The following is a 13,398-nucleotide window of genomic DNA, read 5'->3' as shown; positions in this document are numbered from 1 at the left end:
AAAAAACAAAACAGCACAAAACAAGCAACCCTCTTTATTTTCTTCACGTAAACATCACAAAATATTAAGCTCTTTCTTCTGTTTTCAGCTTTGAGGATGGTTTTAATATTTTGTAAAAGCCAAAGAAGACAAATTACAGAAAGCAAAAGATAACTGAATCAGAAATACTTGTTAAAAGCTCTCAAATTAGATCATGTAATTAGTACTCCACTTATGAGCATTGACATTTGGTGGAAATACATTTATGCAAACAAATTCAGTTCACATGGTTTAGAAACACTACATGATCTTTAGGAAGGAATGATGCTTGAGGTTTATGTAAGCTTCCTTCATAAGTCTAATTCCTGATATTCAATAGTTTTTAAAACAAGAATTCTCAAAAATTACCATAGAATATCCCTGACCAACAAAATATCCATGGTAATTGCATAAAAATAGCAGAAATAGAATGGTGGTAAATTATTATGTTTTGATATAGGGAATACGTATTATTGAAATAACAGTACAGTCCCCATACTAGTTGGTTTTGCATTTTTCTTCACATAAACCTCCATGTTTTGCCTGCACTTTCTTTCACCTTTCAAATAATCATTTTGTATTCATAAAGCTTGCAGATTCTGCAAGACAAAAATAACAGGTAAAGAAAATAGTAATCAAACAGAAGTCTGGTCTTCTGCCCTGCCCCCTTTACATGGAGAAATAGGAGAAAATGAGGTAAGAAAAATGTTGTGCTTGGAGAGGAAAACTCTCCCAAATTCACAGTAGCTTTGCTAAGCAGGCACTGTTGATATTGGAAGCTGCTTGACCAGAAGAGAAACAGCTCTTGAGGACTTGTGAAGAAATCTGGAGTTGATTTGTGTAAAAGGGAGGATTGATCTGTGTTATTCCACCAGCATCCTGCAGCCTTGATGTTACAACACTCACTCATTAGAGGAGCTCTGTACCAAAACTAATGCATCTTCATGGCTGCAGGTGGGCTCAGATTCCTTCATCAATTAACTCGTGAAGGTTAGGTGTCCGAATAACATTCCTAGAAATTAGATTTGCAGCGTGTGCTAACAACCATGCCTGTGAGCATGAGCTATGAATCTGGAAACACTGATTATGTACTACTTGAAGATGAGGGGGGGAAAGCACACATCTATGGTAACTTGAGAAAACTTGCAGACCTGCTATGCTGATAATATCAAAGATGATGAACAAATCCACCCATCTCTTTTTAACGTTCAGAGAAAATGTCTTTAGCAAAACATGTCTTAGTACATCTTATGCTAAGTTTCTAAACACTTTGCTAGTCATGGCTTCAGCACTTTGTAGGCATTATGTCTGCAAGGAGCTTCAGGTCCATCCATCATCAGCAGAAATTTAAGCATCTGAATACAAAAAAAGATCTCCCAAATCTCACCTTATATACCTAAATCCTTTGTTTAGGCACCAAGGATGAATACTCTAAGGATGTATATCAAAATCAAAAAAGAAAACTCCTGTTCAGTTGCGTGCCATCCATGGAGGTAATACCTTCCAATCCGTGGGATGATTCTGTTACATTGGTATGGAAACAGCTAGACTTCTCACAGTTTAGGTGGAGTGCCAGATTCCCTTTTAAGTGCTGTGATTCAGCTGTAGGAAATATCTTTTGGGAAAGAAAAAAGGTAAATTTATGCAGGAATCCATTTGGAAAAATCCCAGCCTAAAGATTCAGCAGACTCCAGAAAGTACTTTCTTGAAAACACATGGCTGCACCCCGCTGCCTTCAGATAAAATGTGGCAACACTTCAGAGTCAGCCTTAAGAAAAAAGGAAGATTGCTCATTTTTAGTGTTTGTCGTGCAGGATGAATGTTGAGAGAGCTTACCTGCAATTTCCCACACTTTTGTTCATTCTTAAGAATATTGTGATTTCAGAATTTGATTGAAATTCCTTGGACAATGAAAAACACGCAGAGGTGTGAAGTTAATTCTTCACCTAGCAAACAATTCAGGGGGAATTTCTACTGCTCTAAATCTTAACCAGTCTGGCAATCCTGACAGCACTGTGTTTGGTCCTTAGAAACAACCAACTCAATGACCTACTTTTTTTCTTAAGAAATAGGATTTTGTGTTGGGACCTAAATTCTGAATCCATTGTAGGATTCTTCTGATTCAGGGAAGTGAGGAATGCACTCCGTCCTTGTTTATCCTTGAAGGAAAATGTCACAAGACAGAAGGTCTTGCCCTTAAGAATTCACAGAAAGCGTTACTGTGCTATTTGTGTGATTGCTTTTGTGCACTTTCATCTTCTGAAAGCAAAGGTTACTCTTAGTCAGAAATCTGTGGACGCAAATGAATTTCAGAGGAAGAAAACAGGTACCTAGTTTCTGTCCTGTCTTCCACATAAAGAATGTGAACTAGCTAATACGTAGGCCTCAAGTCCTGTTGGTCTAGACAAGACTCTATGGCTCCTCAGGCATCTCTTTCTAAATAATCTCCTGAGAGGCTTGTCTTTAACATCAAGGTGCTGGACTGGCATTCAGCTGATGGATGAGTGTGTACAATGTCTAGTTTGGGCTTAAGTTACCTTTGCAAATTCTTCATTTTCCTGTGCAAAATTTTTGTTTCACTCAATGCTTGGATATCACAGGCAAAGGCAATGAAAATAGTGAAGTTAATATTTGAAGTTCACATAAATAATAACTTCAGAATAAATGGAATGTAGATGCTTTATTGGATTTAATTACATATGAAATTGAACAACCCAAAACCAAAGTACAATAAAAACATGATTATATTTATTAGGGCAATGTTTTATCAAATTTAGATAGGCTTATTATAAAAATCAAAACCAGACTAGACAGTGAACTACTGTTGCACTTAGAGCTAAGAGTTAACATTCTGCAGTCGCTTCAGTAAGTTTTTAAATGATAGCACAAAAGCACATTTTAAAATCCTCATGTTCTGGTTCGTGATTGTGAAAGGAAATTGTAGAATTGCTGTCTCACTTCTACAGCAGGGCCTTGTTTACCACAGCTAAGCATGCATCAGAGGGGGAAGAAGGGGCTAACAGAAGGGTAGAGATGATTAAGGGTTGAAAATAAGATTCTTGACAGTGTGGCATTAAAAGAATTATGTCTATTTCAGTTCTCGCATTTTAATGCAATATATTCTTTCATCTATACAAAAAAAAAAGTTTAATTTACAATTTTCAGCTATGTTAAAAATAAAATCATATTCTAGTGTATCTTGCTATAGCCTCAGTATACCCTATATTTAATTTAAAAATATCTAGTGTAGTTTCCAGCCCACCCCCAAGTCTCACAATATCTAAACCTCCTCCTAAATAAATCAACTAAAATCATCAAAGTCATTGCAGAAAGCTTCATTTAGTCATTTAACTTGTAACCCTGATTACTTATCTGCATCTTGTATCATACAAACAAAATGCATGTTTATTGCTCATGATAGACATTAAAGGAAACTCTGTACAGCACTGAAGCTTTGCTTTTTCATTACTGGAAACACAAATCCAGTTAAGATTTTTTTTTGACAAGCGTTCATTTTTCAATTAAAATGTTTTATTTCAAATTTATTCTCAGTTGAAATGAGTTACATTTGCAGCTGAGGAAAGCAAAGATGAAACTTTGTTCTTTTCTTTTGTGCTCAGCTGTACAATTTATTTTTCTCCTGGCAACAGATTTTAAATCTCTTTGCTTTTTTTTTTTTTTTTTTCATGGGAACTGTTTAGTAAGTGCCGACATTAGGGCTGACAACGCTTTGTGTGTTTTTTTCCTTTTGCCTGGTTTCTGTGTCTGTGTGTGCAGGCATGCATTCATTAACGTAATTCCTCAACATTCAACAAGAGTGCATCATAAACCAGAGGAAAAAAGCCTCATAAATATTTAGATCCTCCATCTACTTTCCAAAACTAAAGTGAGAAAGAGTATTTAGTGAGGACTGGGTTTGAGTTAATCTGCATATGAACTGAAAGGGGGTACAAAAGGATGAAAAGGTGGTGGAAACTAGCATACAAACCCCGTAGTCTCCAGGGGGCCATTCATCTTGTTCTTGTCAATACAATCTCAGTCTTACTGCTTGGCTGTTTTCTGCGCATGGCCCAACAGGCTGGCTTTGCTGAGGCAGTGTTGCAGAGGATGTGAGAGCCTTCTTCCTAATTTTGTTCTATCGTGTAATTTTTTCAGAGGAGAAGCAAAATACTTCATGTTTCAGAAGAAGCTGGAGAAATCTCTCCAAACACTTCTCTACTTGTTTGTGGTCCACACTGACATAGGAACTTCCCCTTTTTAAGTAAAGGGACAGGTAGGTCATATGGAAAGCAATTTTAGGTAAGCTGACAATTAATGACAAGCAATGAGATCACATTCTAGTTTAAGGCATATTATATTTTCATATAGAGCTACACAACTGTACAATTTGGACTTAATGTTGTGTACATTTATATATGAAATTGCACTAACACACCACCAGAAAGTTCAATATTACAGATGTTTAAAAAAAAAAAAAAAAAACTTTTTGTAATTGTACAGTGACCCAAGTGTCTAGGTTGGAAGGCACCTCTTCAAATCCCTTAGTCCAACGCCACACAGGGAATTCAGTAATTATTTTAGAATTTTAAGTTTCAAAAATGAGGGAATATGTAATGCATTTAAAAATTATTTCATGAACTGAGATCAAATTGATTTTGAAAGATTACCACTTACTACATATGATCATTGATGACCTGCAACTGTTGTGCATAGATGTCATTTTCAGCTAAAATGAAGCAAGGATAACTAAAGTCTGTAAGAAGACATGAATAATGATTTCACGCGTAACAAAATTCTTGATCATGAACAGCCAAATGACAGCAGTTTCTTGGCTCTTGTGAGGAAAAAGTATGAAATAATATAAGTAACTCTTTCATCAGCTTTTACATCTAGTGTCTGAACATAAAACAAGAGACATCAATACTATATGCAAAACTGGTTATTTTACTCATAATATTGGTACAGTTCACTTACCTTACAACATTACTATCTACTATTTTGTATGTGCAATAACTAGTTATCAAATTAATCTTTGTATTTCAGTCTCCTAATTAAATTTCCCAGTTTACTTTTTTTTTTTTTGAGAGGGTTTTAACAGACCTCCCCAGAACTCTAATACTGAAACAAAATTGTGAGCATATTGACGTAACATCTCAGGTACGAGCCTGAGCGAATACTACCATGACTCCCTTACTAATCACCTGTGGTCAATCTGACACAGAGCTCTACTTACTCTGACAAGCATCTCCAGTGGTACCAAGGTCTGTCTGTAGCCACAGGGATGAGTGACTTCACTAACCTGTAAGACAGGTGTGTACAAACTTCAAAAGGGGACAAAAGATCAGCTACACCTCTAATTAAAATCAGATGGATGACTATAAATAGACTCCATGGGAGGAAAACTGAAGTGGAGATGTATGCATTTGAATTGGCTTGCTAAAACCTTTTTTCTGGCATGAAATTTGGCCACATAAAGCAAGTAGAAAATTTCTGGAGATGGGGAAATCCTTTAAGTCCAGTAGTGCCTCCTCTTCTTCTCTAAAAGAGAAGCAAGTGGTCTGCAAGCTTCCCAAGTAACAGGGACTTTCCAGACCTTGCTAGGGTGGGTACAAGAAAGGCTGCCTATTTTAGATCACCTAACACCTGGTTTCATGCTGACTTTCTTTAATCAAAAGAAAATTATGAAAACTCAAGAGAACTTTTTCCTGCCTTGCCTTGAGCATTGTTTTCTTTATAGTCCCTGACACAACCTGTTGTCTTTTAAGCATATTGTTATGCAAGACCAAATATTTGTTAATACATAAAACAGTATTGTTACACAAACTGGATAGTGGAGTATGTTCTCTGGGATACCTACCTTTGCATGATCAGGATGCAGAAGGGAGGGCTAAAAAACTGAGAGAATTATCTGTTCTGTGAAAACAAAATCCTGTAGTCACCACAGTAACTGTAATAACCTTTATTTCCTAGTCTAACAGATTACCTAAACACCCCAAAGGTGAAGAAAGCTGCCTGTGAAACTTTCAAATATATTTTAACCAATACAATAGCATAAAAGATAATGTTAACACTTCGGTGATCACCTTATTTACAAATTATGCAATGAATTCTGTAACTTGCAACTGCATATTAGAGAAAGTGGCCTTAACTTTTCTAAGTTACAAGAAAAGTTGTAATGTATGTACATGGAAATTTCTCATGTTCTAGTTGAACACGAATATCTACATGTGAACTAGATCTGCTCAAGTCATCTGAATATACACAGGAAATGTGTTATATTTCCTTGTACTTCAGTTATAATCAGAGAGCAAACACAAAACCTTTCAAACTAAAAATAATAAAAATATAAGAATCTGAGAGATGGTTAGAATGGTAAAATGTAGTTTCCAAACATATTGAATTTATCTTCAATTACTGTTGTTTCTTTAATCAGACCACTATGTCTAAATTTGGACAATTACTCAACTTTGTGTAGCATCTACTTTGCCCCTACACCATTAATTTTTCAGCTTACTTCCTCACCCCCTTACTCTGTGGTCTGTCCTACACAATGAATTTTCTGAATGTGAAATACTAATACACTTCTAAAAGCCAGAGGTAGGGAACGACTGTATTTAGGAGTAATTTAGTTCTTGTAAAAATCCTGAACTCAAGCTTCTGCTCAGACTATTTGAAGAGGAAAAGTTGTTAATAGAAAAACGTTTCTGCCTGCTTACAGTGAGATTCAGATGTCTATACAAGAGCTTGCAGCAGCTGTTCCAGATGCCCTTGAAGGTGTCAGAGACATCCAGACAGAGTGGGCTGATGTGATGCAGGAACTCTGAGAGAAAAGTGACATGGAGATTTGAGCAGGTACAAAACAGGATACCAGAAGGCAAGTGAATCCTACCCTTGATAGTGTTTATACTCTCCTAACAAAGAATTACTATAATTCAGCAATAAACTCTAATAACGATGAGATTATTAGTATTAGCTTAGTATTAGCTAAGTAAGATCATACAATTGCATGTAAGTGACTGTAGTTCCAAATGGGCTCCAGTGACAGTCAAATAAGGATTTACAACACACCAATCTACAGCTGCCAACAAAGATAGCACAAGCCTTAGGATGCCTCCTGTTTCTGTGAGGAGATGCCAAATCCTCCCCAAGTCACAGTGGCACTGCTATAGCAGGCATTCATCCTTGCATCTCAAAGTACTTTACTGTAGTGTGTTTCGCAGCTTCGAAGAGTAGAAAACAGTGAAATGGGGTATGCCGTAACTACTGCTAGCTACTGTATTCCAGGAGAGACCTCCCATGCTCAGGAGAAAGAAAATGGCTACGAGGAACAAATGGGAGAGAATGCCATCTGCAAACAAAACACAGTTTAGACTTCCAACAGTGTAAAAAGACCATACAAAATGTTGTGAGACTGAACACCATCTCTGCTGTTTCCTTCTAGAGAAAAGGCACTAATACCCATGAGCAGATAAAGCAGACAACACACTTCTGAATATACCGTAGCATGGAAGCAAAGTGGTCTTTGTGCGGGAGATTGATGACCACTGCGCCCTGTCCTTTGCTTTGGAGGAACGCTGCTGAACAAGTCTCTCATCTCCAGACGCTTCTCAGGTTCATAATGCTCAGTCCCCTTCCTTCTGCACTGCTTTATAACTCCAGATGCTTCTCTCATTTTTGCCACCATTAGATATAACAAAGAACTTAAGAAAAATAAAGATTTGGAATATATAAAGGATTGAGTTGAAAAAAGATTTAGTCATATGTAAGATTCCGGATCTGTCAGATTAATTGATTATATGTTATTAGATGGCTAAGCCACTACAAATGATTCTTGTTTGTTACCAGAAGGTTTGAAAATGCAACATTTTATTATACTTCATGTGGATGTGTTTTGTCCAGTTAAGTATAAGCTCCTTGGGTAAGCACTGCTGCTCTTCATGTACTGAACATTAAGAAGTATAAGCAACATATCGCCGGCAATCCTTCAGTGTAAGTCAATACACATATACATTCATATTTCAGACATGTTAAAAGGAAAAATTAACTTAATGTATCAATTGCATTTTAAGCTCTACTTGCTTTTAGTAGTAATTGAGATGAATGGATAATTTAAATCTATTTACAAAGTTAAGGCTGAAAGCATTTCATTTATATTCAACAAAACCCGATATACTATGGTATTTTACCAAAAATGGTGCACCTGAGAAAGACTTCTCACTTTCTTTAGTTGACAGCTCCTCGCTACTGTTGTTGTCAAAATACATCTGCACAATTTTTTTTAATTCTATAGTGAATGTGGAAATATTTCTCATTACAGTGGAAAATAAAAATATGTTTGACTATATATATCTTGTGCAGAAATATGTCTTTCAGCATTGTATTTTTAGTTACATGTAGCAAATAAAAAAAGCTGCTGATGGCACTAACTGTAGTAGTTGACCGCATCACTTGATTAAAATGCAGAATGCTATCCTGGATAGGTTGAAGGTAGAGAGTGTAAATCAGATGGTAGAAGACAAACAGGTACATCTGAAGTAAACAATGGCTGATATCTCTTAATATTCTTAATTTCTGGATATCCTCATATCGTAGTCTCTTTCACAGCACACGTTGACTCGGATGATGCACATTTAGCAGTGGTCAATTCAGTGCCTCCACAGGCTCAGGCAGCATGTGCTCAGTGCCACTCCCACCTCTGTGGCAGTGGCTGACGGCCCCAGTGTGTCCGTACCCGAGTTCTCCGGTGGGGACAGGCCAGAGGCCAGCTGCAGTTCTCAGCTATACAAACCTGGGGCTGTTTAGCTAGGGTAGTAATTTTGTGACTGTACAAATGGAAAACACGCTATCTGAACCTATAGGACCATGGGACTTGGAACCATTAGAAGTGTGTACGCTGCGCTCAAGAGGTTTTGACTCTTTTTAGTGAACTAGTAAGAGTAGTGATTACCCATGATCCAAGAGCAAAATGCACAACAGTACAAGCAGTTGTAAATTACAAGATGTAGGGAAGTTTATGAGCTTAGAGGTAAAACTTATCTTCTGGCTGTGCATGATTCAAATATATTCTGTGAAGAAAATGTCTTTTTCCTTGCTGGCTTTTGAATTTAAGTAACAGTATGAGCAAGAGACAAAGCACTACGACAAAGTAGGTAAATTTTATTTATAATATCTCAATTTAGTTTTATCTATCTAATTGCTGGCCATTTTTTTCCTTTCTATGTTTTCTGAGATTGCTTTTCCTTCCTTCCTGTTTTCTCACTGCTTTCTGCCTTTTTCAGCTACGTTACACTAAGAGTGGCCTATGAGACACCATTTTCATCTCATACTGAAGAGGGCGAAATGAAACCCCTCTAAACCCTGGTTTCAATGCAGGGAGATTTCCTGGGTGCCTAGCAGAGCTACCACCTGCCCTGAGTACAACAGATACCTTTGCTCATCACTAGAATGCTGCCTTTTCAGAAGAAAAGTCCACATAGCGGTACATAAAGAAACAGCATGTACAGGCATTACAGATCAATGGAAGTTATCTACTTAAAGAAAAATATAATAGATGATCTATGGTAATTAATCTATGGAACACTGATGCAATACATCCTACAATATGATGATTTATATCTTTTCCACACATAACCATGACTATTTGATACTTAGGGTGAAGCCCAAGACAGAGATACCCATGCCTTCACTAAGACTTAAACAAAATACTGAATACTTTATGAAACAGGATTGAGGCCCATCCAGCCTACCTGCATGAAGAACAGTAACTCAAGGCACATGGAATATACCTTACCAAAAAAACCTGACCAGATTTAGCTCAAAGGTGGAAAATACCTTTTTGTTGGCCAGTTCCAAGAGGAGAGATGGGTGAAGAGTTGACTCACCCTTCTCACAGAGCTGTTGTGCTGCCTTACACCTAGAAAACAAAACAAATTCCTTCCAACCTAAGGTATGCTTAAAACCCCCATCTTCTACTTCTTCAGCAATCAGTCAATGTCGATAGTGAACAAAAATTAGGCATTATCTCTTCTGAGGTTGTGCACAGCAATCAGAAACAGAAGTGCCTGTGTTCTGATCTGATGATGTTTAATGGCTGAAGTCTATCCTAGGATTTAAAGACAAGACATCTTTTCAACTCACTGCTGTGTCAGGAAAACATTCAAGCTGGAATGAAGCATCCAATTATACAGACAGGATACACCTGGCAGACAGAGTATACAGGTAAGACTTAGCATTAGTATTTAAAGAACCTGAGGTGGTCATTGGAACAACCTTTTTTCTTTAAATACTTTCCTTTTTTTTTTTTTATTTGACTATGAATACTATGCCTTCTACTTATTGCTTTGAAGCTCTACTATGATTTCTGTTGGAAAGTTAGCTGTCAGTTTGGCTTAATGTCAAAGGAAACAGGTTTTAAGGAGTTATCAGGCATCACAGAATTCAAATACTGTTGATGCTCTTGGAAGTTTTTGGTCTGAATCTAGACCATGCCATGTTCATGTGTTAACACCTTCTAGAGATTAATTAATTTCAGGTGTTTATCTAGTGGCCACGTCTGCTGCATCACAGTTACAGCAACTACAGTCTTGTCCACCACACGTGAATCACAAACAGTCCTGAAGCAGTATTTTTCCTCAGGTGACTGTAAATGGGTAAGTGAATAGTCTCTTCTTTCCCTAAAGAAGGGTGGTATGGCACACTGTTACCCTCCTGTTGTAGGCGGTTTCAGAAGGCTGGTGACATCCAGGTGCATGCGCCTATGAGTAAGTCAACAGAAATGCTGGAAGCAATTGTGAATGCTTTAACTAAAAGAATGTTTCTCAGTAGCCATCAGCCTTCAGGTCTCCTCTTTCCCCAGCTGCTATCAGATATGAACATTATAGCAGTAATTGAATTTGCTTTTTATGATCAGCGCAAGGCCTTAACTGCCATGTACAGAGCCTGCTGCTGGCATTATCATGTTTTGTCTTATTTCAAGATTAGATTAATGCAATAAAACTTCACCTTAAAAAAAAAAAAAAAACAACTGTTGGAGAATACTACGTTATGAGATACAAGAAGGGCTACCTAGATACAGACACAGGAGTTAGAGATAAGGACTTCTGCTGGTGTTCAGACCAAAGTTAAGGTGTTAGGTAGTTACCACAAGAACCATCTGTGGCCACAGGACCCGTTTACCTTGAAATAAACAAACCAAAACAACAACAAAATCCCCTCCCCTGTCTTTTCCTCCATGGGAAAACTCCAAAGTTCAATGCAGTGCAAGGGAATTTCTACTTCCTGTTGCCAGTCTTGATGGGAGCTACACCTTCTCACAGCTCCTTAGCCAGGAACAATTCAGCTTTCATCTCCCATGCGCTCTTAAGGCCCCCTTTCCTGGGACATGGAAGCGTGGGAAGGTGAAGGAAGAGAGAAGAACACCAGGCATGCAGAGGGTTTTTTTAGGTAGGTTTTTTGTTGATTTTACGATGTACTTGATGAAGAAAGAAGTCTTTGTGATTTTTTTTTTATTTATTTAAAGCTAACAGTGATTTATCTACATGTTGTCACAGCATTCAGCTTTTCCAGTGGCATCTTTCCAGTGCTTTAAGTTCAGACTTGAAGTATCCGTGGAAAAATGAAGGATGAGATTTTTTCCTAGGTAGCTTATGCTTAATTACACAGGCAGCCTCAACACGTCGTTTTACCTCAATTTTTGTAATCTCCAGGCTAGGTAAACAATTCAGATTAACACATGGCAAAACAGAGCTTGAATCCTGCACTGCAACGCATGAATGCAATATTGCCAGTGCTGCTGGTGTCCAACATCCTATTCTCCAGTACATAAATGCAAAATAGCTTACCATAAGCTACACTGTTCTCATTAGCTGGTAGGTCAATTGGTAGTTACTGCACAGTGACTTGTGCTGGTATTTTCTTACCTTATATCGTGTGCTTGCTTTATCTGCTCGTATCCAAGCAGTGGAAGCACTTTATGTGCAGGAGGCTATAATGAAGCAGTATGGGAACAGCTGCACCAAATCTGCTGAAAAAAGTCTCCATATGCTATTTTTACTGTGAGAATTGGCAGTCCAGAACAATTATTCTGACATTATCTAAGTTCATCTAATTTTAAGACGAAAGCCTGCTGTCTGACTGATGTCCTTAATCAAATTGAAGGACTCAGTAACATGTTTTCTCCGTGTTTAAGAAGAGCTTTCAGTCACTGGTCAAAAATAAGCCGATAAAAGGCTACAAAAAATGCAACAACTTCCAGACTGATTGATGACAAAAAAAGATGATGGTTTTGGTAGGCATGGAAGGTGTGCTTTTGTGTATCACCATTTTAAAACAAGAAAAGGAATTGAGGAAATATAATATCGTTATTAAATAGAAATGGCATTGCTTCATCATCTGTAGCCATGCTGCAGCGTGCTTTGGGCATGCTATATTGAGGGAATAACAATCTATGGTAAAAAAAAAAAAATAATGTAAAAATAAACATGTTTGTAACATTGGTATGCTTTTTGATTCTTTTTCCGAGTAGTTTTAAAAAAAGGCGATGGATGCAGCAAACACGACTTATCTCACATAAACCATTAAATTTTACTTACGTAAACCAAACCCTGAAATTAAACACGTTATCTCGTCCAAATAAAGAGTTTACGAGAGGGATCCAGCCGGCAGCGGGAGGAACGCAACCATCCGAGGCACTGCAGCCGCTTCGTGCCCCACGCTCCGCGCTGACCAGCGGAGCTCGACGGCACCCGGCACAGCCTCGCACCCTGCCTGCCTGAGAGCCCCCAACGCCTCCGGGCACCGCCTCCCCATCCCATCCCAGCGCCCCGAGGACGGCTTCACCCCCACAGCCCGAGCAGCGGCCCAACGGCCGCACCGCCCGCGCGCGGTGTCCGTTAAACGGCCGCCTCCCCCCCCACCCCGCGGTACCTGAGCCCCGCGCCGCTCCCGCTGGCGCCGCGCGGCCGCTTTAAGGGTTACAGGGCGGCGGCGCATGCGCGGCGCACCCACTGCTTTTTTTTCCCTCCTCCCCCCCCCACACACACAGCGCCGAGCGCACGCGCGCCTGCCGGGGGCTCTCCCCACCCCCCCCCTCCCCTCCGGGCGCCGCGCACGTGACCCCGCGGAGCGCGCCCCGCCGCGCGGAGACTTTGTTTAGGAGAGGGGCGCGCGCGGGCGCGCGGCCCCGAAAGGGGGCGTGGCCGCGAGGGGGAGCCCAGCTCCCGCCCCGGCAGCCCAACGGCTGGCTCCGCCAAGCGGCGCTGCCGCCGCCTAACGGCCGCCGCGGCCACGCCCACCCCCCCGCTCCCCGCGGTGGCCACGCCCACCCCCCCGGTGGCCCCGCCCCCCTCCGCTCCGCTCCGCTCCCCGCCCGCTGCCGCCGCT

General features: G+C 39.6%; 1 protein-coding gene and 1 long non-coding RNA gene across 9 annotated transcripts in view; one reads left to right on the top strand and one right to left on the bottom strand.

Moving 5' to 3' along the window:
* Window positions 1-8,362, top strand: part of LOC311433667 (uncharacterized protein) — a 30,066-nt gene extending 21,704 nt beyond the window's left edge. For 5 of the 8 annotated variants that reach the window (XR_014690889.1, XR_014690890.1, XR_014690891.1 and 2 more), the window contains exons 3-4: window positions 4,174-4,291; window positions 6,737-8,362. Coding sequence is in view for 2 of the 8 variants with exons in the window: in XM_084513005.1 (XP_084369131.1) it covers window positions 4,174-4,257 (84 nt within the window). In the remaining 6 variants the exon portion in view is untranslated. Of the gene's footprint in view, window positions 1-4,173 lie in introns of all 8 variants that reach the window. The other 3 variants (XR_014690887.1, XR_014690888.1, XM_084513006.1) reach the window with 3 other exon arrangements.
* LOC311433668 lies at window positions 2,680-6,741 on the bottom strand. Its single transcript, XR_014690893.1, has 2 exons — window positions 4,693-6,741; window positions 2,680-4,271 (listed from the first exon to the last, which is right to left on the bottom strand). It is a non-coding gene; the product is annotated as an uncharacterized lncRNA (long non-coding RNA).
* Window positions 8,363-13,398: the final 5,036 nt, after the last annotated feature.

This window comes from Aythya ferina, assembly GCF_964211825.1.
Source record: "Aythya ferina genome assembly, chromosome: 3".
Classification (NCBI taxonomy): domain Eukaryota; kingdom Metazoa; phylum Chordata; class Aves; order Anseriformes; family Anatidae; genus Aythya; species Aythya ferina.
Note: the sequence above shows the minus strand (reverse complement) of the source record. Positions and strands in the feature narration are given on the sequence as shown.